The sequence below is a fragment of the Trichosurus vulpecula genome, chromosome 6, assembly GCF_011100635.1.
Source record: "Trichosurus vulpecula isolate mTriVul1 chromosome 6, mTriVul1.pri, whole genome shotgun sequence".
NCBI classification, from domain to species: domain Eukaryota; kingdom Metazoa; phylum Chordata; class Mammalia; order Diprotodontia; family Phalangeridae; genus Trichosurus; species Trichosurus vulpecula.
Genome location: NC_050578.1, coordinates 166,027,136 through 166,041,598, shown reverse-complemented (window position 1 = coordinate 166,041,598; position 14,463 = coordinate 166,027,136). Strand labels below are relative to the sequence as shown.

The 14,463-nt window shown below is 42.2% G+C and overlaps 1 protein-coding gene across 1 annotated transcript in view; it reads right to left on the bottom strand.

The window, feature by feature from the left end:
• Positions 1 to 12,960: 12,960 nt before the first annotated feature.
• The window catches only part of PHOX2B (paired like homeobox 2B), a 3,217-nt gene continuing 1,714 nt past the window's right edge, over positions 12,961 to 14,463 (bottom strand). The window contains exon 3 of the mRNA XM_036762407.1: positions 12,961 to 13,476. Coding sequence (XP_036618302.1) covers positions 12,961 to 13,476 — 516 coding nt within the window. The remainder of the gene's footprint in view (positions 13,477 to 14,463) is intronic.

The following is a 14,463-nucleotide window of genomic DNA, read 5'->3' as shown; positions in this document are numbered from 1 at the left end:
AATCATTTACCCTCCCTATAAAATAAGGGGGTGTACTTGAGGACCCCTAAGTTCCCTTTAAGCTTCAAATCTCTGATTTGAACGGAAGCTAGAATCATGCTCTTGTTCCCGCGAGGCTGAATTTCCAGGACTAGCCTGATTTTCAGGGTGTGTACATGCTTTGGTCCCAGCTGCCTATTGTAGCATTGATTCAAATGACTTAAATGAGATGGAAGGAAATATACCCCACTAGGGGCTGAGTAGTTGTTCCTCTCCCAGGAGAACAGCTGAGCATGGAGAGAGAAGTGGAACTTGGCAGAACATGAGCTTGTAATGGCAACTGGTTGTTATAATCCAGAGAGCCATTGGACTTGGAGTGAGAAGACCTGAATTCAAATCCTACTTCAGATATTTACTAGCTGTGTGACCCTGGGCAAGTCACAGCTTCCCTAAGTTTTAATTTCTTCATCTGTTAAGTGTTGATGATAATAATACCCATCTCAAAGGACTGTTGTAAAGATCAAACAAAATAATATATTTAAAGTGCTTTGCAAAGCTTAGTTATATAATTTATATATAATTAAATTTTTATATATATAATATAATATATAATTAAAAGCTTTATTATTAGCTTTTCCCAAATGAAACTGAGCCTCTACTCTTCCTCCTAAGTGTGGTGCCTGCAGAGTCCTGGCTGAGGGCATCTCTTGCATTCAGTCATGTTGGGTTAAGTGAGAGCAAAGTCAAAAGGGAGCTTGCTGAAGCTTTACTGTGGGAAGCACAGGGAATTCTCTCTCCCCCCTCTCCAATCACACCAGTAAAGCCTCAGCATACTCATGTAATCCGTGTTCCCTCAGAGCCCACAGTCCTTGGGGTGGGGCCATTAGTTCATGCCTACTACCTGCATAGATATATAGAACACTTCTCTTTTAAAAAGATATATAAAATATATTAATTTAATATATGAATTATGAATTTATGAATTTAATATATGAAAAATTTTTAAATTTCAAATATATGAATTTTAAAACATGAATAAATTATTGATATTTTATATGTTCATTTTTTTTTATCCCAACCTGTGGTTTCCTCAATGTAGGAAGCTCTCCAGAGATGACACTTCTCTTAAGAATGAAGATAAGCAAATGTTCCTCAATGTGGAGTCTTAAAGGGTTTTCTGGAACCAAGGAAGGGATGAGCAGAACATTTCTTTAGGATTTGTACTCAGGGAATTTTTTTGAAGCAGACATTTATTGATTATTTCATCATAAAGGACATTATTTGTGTTTGTTATACTAAAAAAATGAAAATAACTAAAAATTACCTATTAAACTTTACTTAAAATACAAACTTGAATAATGCCTGGGCACACCTGGAAGGGACACATGCCTGTGGAATTGAAAGGTTAAGTGATTTGTCTAGGGTCACACAGCTAATATTTGTCAGTTAGTACTTAAACCAAGTTCTTCTAAACCAGAGGATAGCTCTATCCATTATCCCACATTTTGTTATTATTTGTCCTTGGCTCTCTAAGAGCACTATGGCAACATGGAGGTGAAGCCATGACATGCAAGTGAATTGGATTTTAGTGAAGGAGTATGGTGCAAAGTCACCAGCCTCACTTTCTCCTCTGGAGCCATCTGGGTCCAATGGTGAAATATAGATCAAGACTTGAGATGGCCCAGTGGGAGATCATGGCCTTTTTAAGCAAAGGTCTTCAACTGGTCTCAGTTTGGCTGAGACAATGCCTATTCAGTGATTAAGGCTAGGGAAAAAATGAGGCAGAGAATGGCCTCTTTACCTAGTCAAAAGGAAGACCCTCAGGGTTTCTGGCCAAAACAGAAACAACTGCTATTTACATTCATTCTGAGCCAATCAGGTCCCAATGACCAAGCGAGGCTTGACCTGGGACCTATTGTTGGCCAGTCAAGGAGAGCCTGAGTAATTTGGGTTTAAGGAGGAGTCCTTAAGAAAGAAAGTTTCAGCAATCAAAATTTACATTTCCTTTGGGTAGAGCACCCAAAGGGTATAATACCCTATGTGGACAGAAGGAAAGGAAAGAAGGGAAAGAAAAAAGCAAAGGAAAGAAAAGGAAGGAAAAAATGAAGGAAGGAAAGAAGGAAGGGTGGAAGAGTGGAAGGAGGTAAGTGTCCTGCCCAGAACCTTTCCAGCAGTGTTTGTGAAGCAACTACTATGAACAAGGCACTGTTCTAGGCACTGGGCATACAAAAACAAAATGGGGTGGAAAACCACCTGAAAACCCAAGGCATTCTGCTTAAAAGCAGATTATATTAATGATAACAAGTGAGGCCAGAGATTAAGTGACTTCCTCTGATTAATCAAATGATCAGTTAATAAACATTTATTAAAGTACCTACTATTTGCCAGGCACTGCGCTAAGCACTAGGGGTAAAACAGAGGCAAAAGACAATCCCTTCCCTCAAGGAGCTCACAATCTAAATGGTAATTAATCATTTTCCTTCTTGGTTGAAAAGGACCGAAATGACCTCACTATGCTAGAATTGAGTTTTAATGTGTTTGACTATGGCTGATCAGACCAGTATGAGCTGGGAATGCTCTACCACAGGTCAGGCACAAATAGTCTGTGTGAACATTTGGGGTGGATTCTCTAAATCTGCGCATCCTGCATTTCCTTTGAGCTGTGTCAATTCTGCTTTGCTCATAGAGCACAGCACTCTCTCCGATGCGGGCACGCCATGCTGAGCAGTCCTTTGCTGGTGTCTCCCATGTCACACGATCAATTCCAAAGTTCTTAAGAGAGACCTTGAGAGTGCTCTGGTGTTGCTTCTTCTGACTACCGTGTGAATGCTCACACAGGGCAAGCATTCACATATTTCCTTCTAAATTTAAGTAGCATTTTTATAGTTTTTTCCCCGTAATTCTCATTATTATTGTTCCTGCTCTTATTGTCACAGAGCTAATAAGTTCCTGAGATGGGATTTCTCATTCTTTGAGGTCTTTCTAAATCCAAGGTTAGCACCCTGTCACTTACTTTCTATCGTATAAGTGGCAGTGAGGTTGTCTTCTACGCAAAGGGGACAGGCCATGTTAAAGACACAGAGTCTGGAGATAGGACACAAAGTTTGGGAAGAAAAAGTGGAATGGAGAGTGGGAGAAAGGGAAGAATAGGCAATAATCCTAGAAAGGTAGGAAGGTTACATTGGAGTTATATTGGGTTTGTACTGGAGTTTTGTTATGAATGGCTTCAAATGAAAAATAGAGGACCTTGTATTTTATCTGAGTGCCAGAGAGAACCACTGAAGATTTGGCTTGTAGACCTTACACTTATATAACACACACATATGATGAATGCTACGCTTGGTGAAACAGGGGTTAAAGATGTCTTTCTATGTGTGATTGTTCTCTAATGAGGCCATTTTCAGTAGCTTTTGAAATGAGCGGAATAATTCAAAAACTCAAACTTCTTTGGACAGTATTGGAAATTACTTTTAAAAGAATATGAAGTCATTACATACTTTAAAGATTAATTTTTGCTTCTAAATTTTTATTGGAGCACTTATTCTAATATTCTCTAGAGATGCATAATTAGTTAAGAAAAGGTAGCATTTTATCGTGTTTTTTCCTCACCTTTCATTATTGTTATTCTGCCTTAAGCAAGACAGAGAAATCAAATTTATACAAAATGAAGCTGAGATGGCTATAGAACCGCAATGAATGGGCTCATTTGTTCCTAATATCAGACTTCCTTCCCTCCTTCTAGTATGATGCTGAGGTTGAAGCATAACCTCAGGGAACTGGTGGGTGAAAGGTGGAAAAGTGAGGATAATTCTGAGTTCTAACCCCAGGCTCTGACACTGTGCAGTGATATTAGGACCCTCCCTCAGTGACCCTCAATGAGAGTCGATTGCCATTTATAGTTGATAGTCTATAAATTGAAGGCTAAAAGACTGACCTAGCTGGTTGAATGAAGTTCCTTTTCTTTATTTTAAAAATTGCTAAATATAGTTACATATATGCATATACATACACACATACATACATGCATGCATATACATATAAATGTGTGTGTAGAGAGAGACAGAGACAGAGAGAGAGAAAGACAGAGAGACAGAGAGAGAGAGAGAAACAGAGAGAGAGGCGGAGAGACAGAGAGACAGAGAGAGAGAGAGAAACAGAGAGAGAGGTGGAGAGACAGAGAGAGAGGGAGAGAAACAGAGAGAGAGGCGGAGAGACAGAGAGAGAGAGAGAGAGAGTGAGAGAGAGAGTTAGAGAGAGAGAGAGAGAGAGAGAGAGAGAGAGTGAGAGAGAAGGAGAGAGGTTTTGTCATGTCCCTTGTACATTCTGCTTCTTGACTGGTCAATACAGGGCTAGCTTTGGGAATAGGGGAAAGTAGACAACCACCTCTATGGTGTGATGTGGGAGACATTAGGAAGCTCCCTTAAATGAGCAGTAATAAAACCATTTTTGACTATCATAGAGACTGACATTCCTTCAGAGGAGAGCTTCTTAACCTGGGGTCTATGAAACTATTTTTTAAACTTTATATTTTGACAATAGTATTTCAATATAATTGGTTTCCTTTTTAATCCTGTTTTAATGTATGCATTTAAAACATTCTAAGAAGGAGTCCATAGATTTTATTAGCGTGCCAAAAGGGACCATGCTATTTGACCATCCAACATTTGAGAATCATTCTTTTGGGTCTACCACATGTGGAATGCTATTCTTCCTTACTGCTACCTCTTGGAATCCCAAGGAGGTCAATGATGGAAAGAAAGGTCCTAGATATAACAAAATATTCATAACAATACTCCTTTTGGTGGCCAAAAAGCCCAGAAACCATGGGTAACTGGGGGATGGCAAAACAAATTGTGGCACATGAATGTGGAATATCATTGTAGAAATAACAGGAATTCAGAGAAACATGGAAAGACCTGTACAAATTGATCTTCAATTTCTCACTCTCCCCACCCCCCATGTCCAAACAGTCTCCAACTCTTGTGGATTCTACCTCCCTAGTGTCTCCTGCATGCATCTCCTTCTTAGCTACCACCGTAGTTCAGGCCCAGTATCTTTCTAAGTAATCTCTCTGCTTCAAATTTCTCCCCTCTCAATCTATCCTCCACACATAGCTGCCACAATGATTCCTGGAGAATAGGTCTGACCATGTCACTCCTATGCTCAGTAAATACTGGTGGCTCCCTATAACATCTAGGATACAGTGCAGACTTTTTTGTTTGGCATTGAGCCCTTCATGACCTTTCAAAGCTTCTTTCATAGTATTCTCCTTAAGGTACTGCACAATCTACTCTACAATCCAGCCAAACTGGCCTTGTGGCTGTTGTTACTCATGTACAATGTTCCATCTACCACTTCCGTGCCTTTGCACCAGCTGTCCTCAATGCCTGGAAAGCATTCCTTCTTCATTCTCACCTCCAAATTCCTGGTTTCCATCAAAATCAAGCTCAAGTATTCTGTTGTCCTCCATGAGGCCTTTCCTTATCCCTCCAATTGCTCATGCATTCCCACAAAAAATTATCTTGTATTTTATATTTTATATACTCTTCCTATATACTTTACATGCTATATATGTATATACTATACTTATATACCTTGTATACTATATTTATAAGTATATACTATACTTACATACTTTATATGCTATACTCAGAAGTATAGTGTCATCTCCCCAATCAAATGTAAATTCCTTGAGCGTAGGAACTTTTGCCTTTGTGTTCTCAGTGCCTAGCTAGGTGGCACAGACTAAGTACTTAATAAATGCTCACGATCTAACCAAAGTAAGAAAAACAAAATACATGACTGCAATAATATAAACATATAAATGAAAAGGAGATATCGCCTGTCTGGGTGATTATAATGATTATCTTTGAGTCTTTTCTCTTGAGGAGAAGAAATGAGAAAATGCATTTCCCTCCTTTATTTGGAGAGGTAGGGAACCACAGTTACAGAGTGTTGCATACATTGTCAAATATTTAGTTGCTAAATTGGTTAGTGTTACTTAATTGTTTTTCTTTGTTAGGAGGGAAGGTTCACCGTGTAGGGGAAGGAAATCCAGAAATGGTTCTGATTCTTTAAAAAAAAAAAAAAGCTTTAATAAGCCTTTAATATAAAATTTAAAGGGAGTGATTTGGGCTTTAAAATACTGTGGAAGCAGTTGGCCCTAGGGCATTCTAATGGCTAAAACAGAGACAGCCTCTGATCAAAATGGTGCCAGTCAACTGAATCAAGTGATTTCTTTTCCCCTCCCTAACCTTTTGAAAATGGTCTGTTAAGACAGCTGAATCATCCTTACTCTCCCCTGCTTCCTGACTACCTCCCCCGCCTCCGCTGATAAGCATGAGTGACTGGTCTTTTAGAATTTATTAAACTTTATTTTTATTTTAGAGATTTTGTTCTTGAGCTTTTGTTTTCTAGGAGGCAGAGAGAGGCTCATTTGTCCTCCAACATAATTTAGTTGAAGAAACATTTACTAAATGCCTTCTGTGTGCAAAGCACTATCCTAGACAATGGGAATACAGTGACAAATGAAATGGTCCCTGTCCTCTAGGGGCCTTCCTTCTATTGGGAATGTATCATGTATACAGATAACAAAATGCAAAATATTTGGAAAATATTAGCCATTTAAAGCAGTAGAGAGTACTCACAGTTGTTTGGTCTGTTAGAACTAATCCGTAAGGAGAATTCACAAAGGGCCTGGTATCAGAGGAAACTAGATGGAAGGAGTTTATTTTAAACATGGGGGCACAGCCTAGACAGAGTGATGGAAGCAGGAGATGTAATGTCCTAAACAGGAAACCCAACTTTGGAGCTAGAACTCCTTATTATTCATAATTGTTTGGATCCTTTAGTAAAAATAAACTGAGACCAAGGTGACAGATTCTCATATAAATGGTGTTATTGCATACATATGACTACAATCTGGATTCAGATAGTGGTTGTTTTCTTAAGGAGTTCATAGAACTCTGTTTCCATTAGAAATCCAAAATATTCTTATGACCAAACCTTAGCCATCGTCCCTATCCTACCACCTTATATTGGGAAACACTTGGTGTTAGAAATGGATCTGGACCCAAGACTAGAAAAGGGAGGACTTTTTGAAAACCTTAGTGCTTCTGCCATCCCAACTGTCAGGACTATGATATATGAGTATCTGTATTGACATCTATTCCCGCAGTCTTCACTTCATAAACGTAAATGCTCTCCATTTCATGTCCTATGCCCCCGGCTACTCCCTGTCTGGTTCACTTACCGGGAAAAGGCTGAGAGACATAAATATGTTACCATACAGAAAACATGCTCACCACACCCTGGTGAATTCTGCTCTGTACTTCATGTACCAGACTGCTGGACTAACTCTTGCTCAGAATTCTCTTTCTCACGTTTCCCTTTTTATGGCCCTTTCCAATCATCTCATGCATTCTGCAGGCTCTTTGTAAGTTCCACTCTGTCATAAAATAACAGATTAAGGGGGGAAAGGAACTTCGAGGTCGTCTGTTCCAAACTGCTCATTTTACAGGTGAGAAAACTGAGGTCCAAAGAAGTTAAGGGACTGGCCAAGGTCTCACCAGAAGTGGCAGAGCCAACTCTTTAATGGTCTGTGACCTCTTTGTAACTTTTCTTTCCATATTTCTGTGATTTACTGGCTAGGCTTACTTTCCATATTCTTCTGGATCCTCCTAGTCCTACTTTTCTGGGTCGTCTGTCAAAATGACAGCTAAATAATCACATCTCAGCCTTTCTGGGTCCGATCTCAGCAAGGATCATCTTTCCTGTACCTGATCTAGTTGTATAGATCTATCTCTTCTATCTGATGTGGAAATAGCTTATGTTGCACTAGAGATTGCTTTCCAACTCCCTTGAATATGTCCCAGGGGTTCTTAAATTTGTACCTTTGATCATATGATGCCCTGTGCCTAGAGTGCCCTCAAGTTTCATCATGATCGATTGAAATGTTACCTATCCTTCAAAGCCCAACACCACCTCCTCCAGGAAGCCTTTAAAAATAACAACAATCAACAACAGCAACAGTGTTTACAGGTGCTATTTAACTGGATCCTTACAACAGCCCTGGGAGTTTAAGGGCTATAATTAGCTTATTTTAAGAGATGAAGAAATTGAGGCTAAACAAGGTTAAAAAACTTTTCCGGTATCACACAGCAAAGTAAATGTCTGGAGAAGGATTTGAATGCAGCACCCCATCTACTGAACCCCCTGGATGCATCTATATTTCTTCTATCCAAAATCAACTTTCTTTCAATAGACTACAAATTGCACTTTGTATCTCTTTAACATACCTAGCATACACATACCTTATTTTCCTGGAGTATAAAAATAGAAGTTTTATACTTATTTCCTTGAATATAAAAGTATAAGTTCCTTGTGAGCAAGCACTATGTGCCGTTTATCTTGATAATATGTGAGCTCCTATCAGGATACTCTGTACATAGTAGGTACTTATTAAATACTTTAATTGAATGTCTAAAAACCCAAGATGTCCACTGGCAAGAACCCAGGACATCATTTCTTCTGGTTTCAATAATCTGCTGTTGTCTCAGTTATCAGCTCTCAGGAGCCACTCTCAGCTTTCCTGCAGCTTACCATATTGATGAAGATTTGGCTTAGAGATAGCCCCCTGGCAGCAGATCATGCTGCTTTTGTGAAGTCACATGTGGTCCTGAAGTTGCCAGGAAAAAGGATGCCTTGATGAGCCAAAATGGAAATTTCAAAGGAGAAGAAAAGTGAAAGTGAGCTTGTTCACACTGTGAAGGGCTCCAGCAGATGATGGAGAGACACAATGTCCTGCCACTAGATAACACAATAGAAAATCATAGAATTTTAGAGCTGGAAGGACTTTGGAGAGCTTGAGGTCCAAACAGCTCATTTGACATTTGAGGACACTGCAGCCCAGGGAGATTGAGTCACTTTCCCAAGGTGACTGTGGCTGAGCAGGGACTGCGATCTAGGTCTCCTTATTTCCAATGAGATGGGCTTATCACTATTCCACACTGCCTCCTGTCTAGTCAGGGCATTAGTTTTGGTTTTAGTTATTAATTTCAATTCTTAAACTAGCTTTTTGCTACACTGCTCAATAAGAAAAGCAGAGGTGACAGGGACTATAAATAAATAGCTGAAAATATTTCTTAGAGGAAAGGAGAAAAGAATATATCATATAAACATATATTGCAATTCCCTGCCCAAGAGTATGTCTTTCTCATAACTGTAGTATAGAATTCTCTTGATTTTCTTACATGGCAGAAAAAATGCTTTTTTAACAGCAAGCTTTTCTTTAGCAACCTCCAAATCGAGGCAAAGAAGATTGGGGAGGAGGGCAGGAATGTCAAGGCCTGGTAGAGGTAAACTATGACCCTGGGGCTTCTCAGAAAAACTTGAGGCGATTTCTAGTCATTCATGACCATCCCTCCACAAAGTGGAAACTTTTATTGACCATTTCTCAGTCCTTTCTTTCTCTTATTCCTCCTTCTTTTCCCTTTTTCCCAGATGCCAATTTCATTGGACCTGCTAGCAAAACTCAGTTACTTCCTAATCTGTCTTGTGGCCCTCAGCGCCTTTGTTCTGGGACACCAGGGATACCTGAGACTGGGACTTCCTTTTTCGTCCATAAATTCCTCTCTCTTTGCCTCTTCCTGACCCTCAAAGTTGTATTTATAGCCAAATGCTGGGGTCTGAGTGATCTGGGAGGCTCTGGAATTTCAGCCCAGAACAATTAATGCCATTGTCTATGGACAATACTGTTCTTCTGGAGGGTTTACTGAGGGCATTTAAAGACTTTTCCTTTTTTCTTTTTTGTTTTTGTTTAATCCTTTTGCAAAATCTAAGCAAAAACTAGAGATATGAAAATGAAAGTCTGGGATTTTCAACGGAAACTTCCTTGATTGCATCAAATACTTATTATCATTATTATTATTTATTAAGACCAAGATCACGATTAGAAGTTCGGGGACTAATTCTACATAGAATTACATCATTTCCCAGACCTGAGATTTTTGGAGCCAAAGGAGCAGATAGTGACCAGATCTCACAAAGCCAGTGAGACCAGGATAAGATTGGTACTTTTACCTCTTCCAGGCATGTTCCAATTATGGTAATTAGTCCTTTTCACTTTTTTTTTTTTAATGGTTAACCACTGGTTTCCTTTTTAAGTGGAATGTCAATGGACTGGCAGAAACCTGATCCTGGCTGGTGACAAAACTAGGGCTGGAATTTTTTTTTTATCCCTACTGAGATGAATTCTTTTTGACTCCATCCCCTGGTCTCTTCCTTGTCTGTTCCTAGCACTAATCCAGCGATTCTCCTTTTTTTTTCTATTCTTTTCTCCATTGTTCCAGTCCCTGCCCATTACATATCCTTGAAGCAAACAGTGACTCCCACAGAACTCTCCCGATATTTTTTGATTCCATGTCTGGGAGAAAGAAGTTTAATTATTTTCCTTGTTACTCTCGGGTCTGTAGGTTTGGGAGATGTGGGAGGAACTCAAGGGAGAAGGCTATTCTATTCCACATGTGCTTGTTTCCTGAAGGGTGCTGGGGATGGAATCAACTCTTCCTATTCATTGCCAAAGAGGCACTGCTCCTTGGACTATTGACGCTACAAAGTACCTCCAGTCTCCAAAGAACGAATATTAGTATCACAGAGTGCAATAAAGAGGCACATAGAGGATGTAAGCAGGCTATAACCTATAACCAACCCATCATCCAGGTCTCCAGATAAGGAGGAATAAATGCCAAAATATAAACAGGAATAATGTTGTTGTGTGTATTATTTTTCCTTTATTACTCAATGATTAATTAGCATAGACTAGCAGAATCCTGACTGCATTCATCCTGATTACTTTTCTTGGCTGCTCTGTTTCTGAAATGAGAAATTGGATCTCAGAAAGTGTATGTAGGGACTAATGCATTGCTTGTATGATATAATGTATGTAAGGCACTTAGTAAACCTTCCAGCACATACGTGGCAGTTTTTATTATTTCTATTATTATTGCTCAGCTACTTTCAAATATTTCCTTCTTTCTTGTGTTAATCTATTTAAAAGTTTTGCGGGTTTTTTTTTTTTTAAAGAAAAAGGCAGGACTCCACTGGTAGACTTGTTTTTGTTTTTATTATCAACAATCAAGTTAATGGTACACTCTTGGAAAACTATATGCACATGTAGAAATATTTCCCTTTTAAATAGAAGCATTCATTATAACCACATATAAATAAATCTGTAGCTCCTGAACATAACTTATGACAATTATGCTCACAAACATATTCCAACAGGGAGAAAAAAATCAGACAAACATGCAACTGATAACAAAAATATATCCCATGGTCTCTCTAAAGCAAAGGAAGGGAACCCGTGAGAACTTTATTACTCCATAAAGACACGCCAAAGAGACTACAAGGAGGGAAAACATTATACGGTCAACTAGAGTAGACGATCTCGTACTGATATTAACACTATACAATTGAGTCACAGAAACACAGTTGTAGAAAGACACAGAAAAAGTTAAAGCATCGACATTCAACTAATATCTATATTTGTGCCTTTTAAAATAAAAATAAAAAACCCAACAGAGATGTAGGTCTAAACTGCATGAACAATGTAATAATAAATATACATCCCATCTACCATAAAGGATGTGAGTCCGGAGAGGGACATTCAAACAGGCTCTGCGACCTTGCGCACTGTTCCCTGCACGGTATATTTCTCTGCAGTCAGTTGCATGGACTGCAATAGAAAAAATAAAATAAAATCAGTGCTTTAAAAGTTCAGTAAAAGCTGGTGGAGGAGAAGAAAGAGGAGAAAAGGAGGAGGATTTGCGGGGAAAGGGAGAAAAAGAAGAAGAGAGAGACTGCAGAATAAGAAACACCCCCAGGGGAAAAATACTTTTGCAGATTTTACAGATGAAAAGGCCATTAAAAATTGTTTGTAGGGCAATCTTCGAGCTCGGGAAGCCCGCGAAGATTCGGGGTTTGGTTCTGCTCGTTTTGGATTTCTGTTTTTGACTCGAGAAGTCGTGTGAAGGAGATTACCGGAGACACTGGGCGCGGTGCAGCCTGGCAGGGTAACGTGGCAAACAGGCCAGGTGGCCGGCAACCTGAGACCTTTGAGAGTCTCTGCTTCGGGAATCCTCGCTGCGGCTGATCTCTTCGGCGGGGAGGACGCGGGGACTAGCGAAGGGGTGGATGAAGTCAGCCAGATTCTCCCCCACAAGAAGCAGGGGCCCAGCGAGGGTCAGCTCGCGCCATTCCGAGGGTCAGAATTTAGGGCTTCCAAAGACCTATACTCCAGTCCAGTTCGGACAGTTGTCCACCTCTCCCTGCCTAATTTTCGACTTATTTCTCCGTGATTCTTTGTCACCCCTCCCCCGACCCCCTCTTTTCTCTCCCATTTTTCTTTTCCAGTAGTTTTTGCTGTTTGTGAGTTGGCTGTTTGATCGTTGTAGCGGGTGGATTTCTTTTTTGTGTGTGGGCTTTTGTTGTTGTCGGTTTTGTTTTGGTTGGTGTGTGTGTTTTTTGGGTTATTGTTTGTTTTTCAGTCACTCACTGAGTTGGTTCCAGCCCCTGTCTCTCCCTGTAACCCGCTCCGGCCACACACATACACATCCATCCACGCCCCAACAGACACACACGGACACACAGACACAGCCCCCTGAGAGTCCCCGCAGCGCCGCTCCTCTTGCTCCTCCGGCCCCGCCCCAGACCTGCCCGGCTCCTCCCCGCAAACCCCCAGCCCCCTGGCAGGTGCGGGGCCAGGAAAGTTTTCTAGTTTTGTTATTTTTGTTGGGGAAAGCGCGGGGAGGAGGCGGGGGAGAAGGGGGCGACGCCTTTTTCTCATAATTCTTATCGTGATCATTTTTGGCTCGAGGTGAAAGAGCCGCGGCAGCAGCAAACACAATAGCCCTGGGCCCGCCCACTCGCCCGCCAGACCCCTTGCTCGCCCGCTAGTTTTCGCAGCTGCCGCTGGGTCCCAGATCAGAACATGCTGCTCTTTACTAAGGCGGCTTTGGCGCCGTTGGGTCTCTGGAGGGAGGACAGCACGCTGGCGAAGGGGCCCCCGAGGGAATCTGGGATGGAAGTGATGGGGCCGGGCCCGGGAGCCCAGCCTTGTCCAGGTCCCCCAGCCGCAGCCAGGCCCCCGGCAGCCGCTGCGGCCGCTGCTGCCGCCGCGGCCGCCGCTGCAGCCGCCGCCGCCGCCGCTCCCCCCTTGCCGGGTTCGCCCCCCGGGCCTCCGGGCCCCGCCGCCCCCGGGGCACCTGCGGGGCTGGGGCCTCCTCCGCCTCCACCGCCGGCCCCACAGCTCGGGGCGGGGTTAGGGTTGGGCCCCGGGCCCCCAGTGCTGTCCGGGTCCGTGCTCTTGGCATCTTTGCTCTCGTCGTCCCGGGAAGCATCCGATTTCTTGCCGGATGAGCCGTTCTTGGCTGCGGCCGCCGCGGCCGCCGCTGCCCTCTCCTGCTTACGGAATTTGGCCCGGCGGTTCTGAAACCACACCTGGTAGGCAAGACAGCAAGGGAAAAAAGGAGATAGAGAGAGTAGAGGAAAATGAGAAAAAAAGAAAACAAATGAGAGGACAGAAAAGAGAGAGAGAAAGGGGGGATGGAATGGGGGTAGAATAGGGACAAGGAAGAGAAGGAATATAGAGAAAGATGGTCGAGGGAGGAGAAAGGCAGGTTAGATTGATAGCATTCTTCCAACTAAATCCCGCTACCGCCAGCGTAACATACTGTCTTGCCCCCCCCCGCCCCAGATTGTTTGTTTCCTAGTTTCCTTCCCTCAATCCTCCGCTTCCCCCTCCCTTTGTGAAGCCTGGGCGACATGTTTGTTTTTGGGGGGAGGCGGGATGGGGAGGGGGTGGAAGGACGAAGGGAGAGCTGAAAATTCGGGGAATTTGTCCACGTTGGGTTGCCCTTACTTCGGGGAGGCTGCACAAGACTTTTCCAAAAAGCTTAGGTATTCTGACCCTGGCCCAGTAGTCCTAAAGGTTAAAGACTAATCTCTGAAAGGAGCGGGGTTAGGTCTGGCTTCTACATCCTCGGTTCTTCCAGACAGAAGCACAGGCTAGATGTAGGGACAGTACGCAGAGGCCAGGAACGCCACTGGTATCCTACCAGAAGCAAAGAGAATACGAGCGACCACAGAGCTGAAAGCCCAGAGCATGTTTCTGGAAAGGGAAAGCTCCCATGCGTCCTTCTGTGATCGAGCCTGTGGTAGCATGAATAAGGACCAAACAGTCTTGGCTCCGGATCACTATCAGACCTTGGCTTTCTCCTGTTTGGAGGAGGTCGGTAAGCCCTATCGGTATGTCACCACTACCCGTAGAAGTGCATATACATTACACGTTCAGACACTGAATCAGATGGGGCACTTGTGGCTGTATAGAAATTCAAATGCATACACATATACGTCATAGAGCCATGGCTGTATCTCCTCATGTGTAGCTAGCTAACTTTGTAATGGAATGGCAATATATAGTTAGCA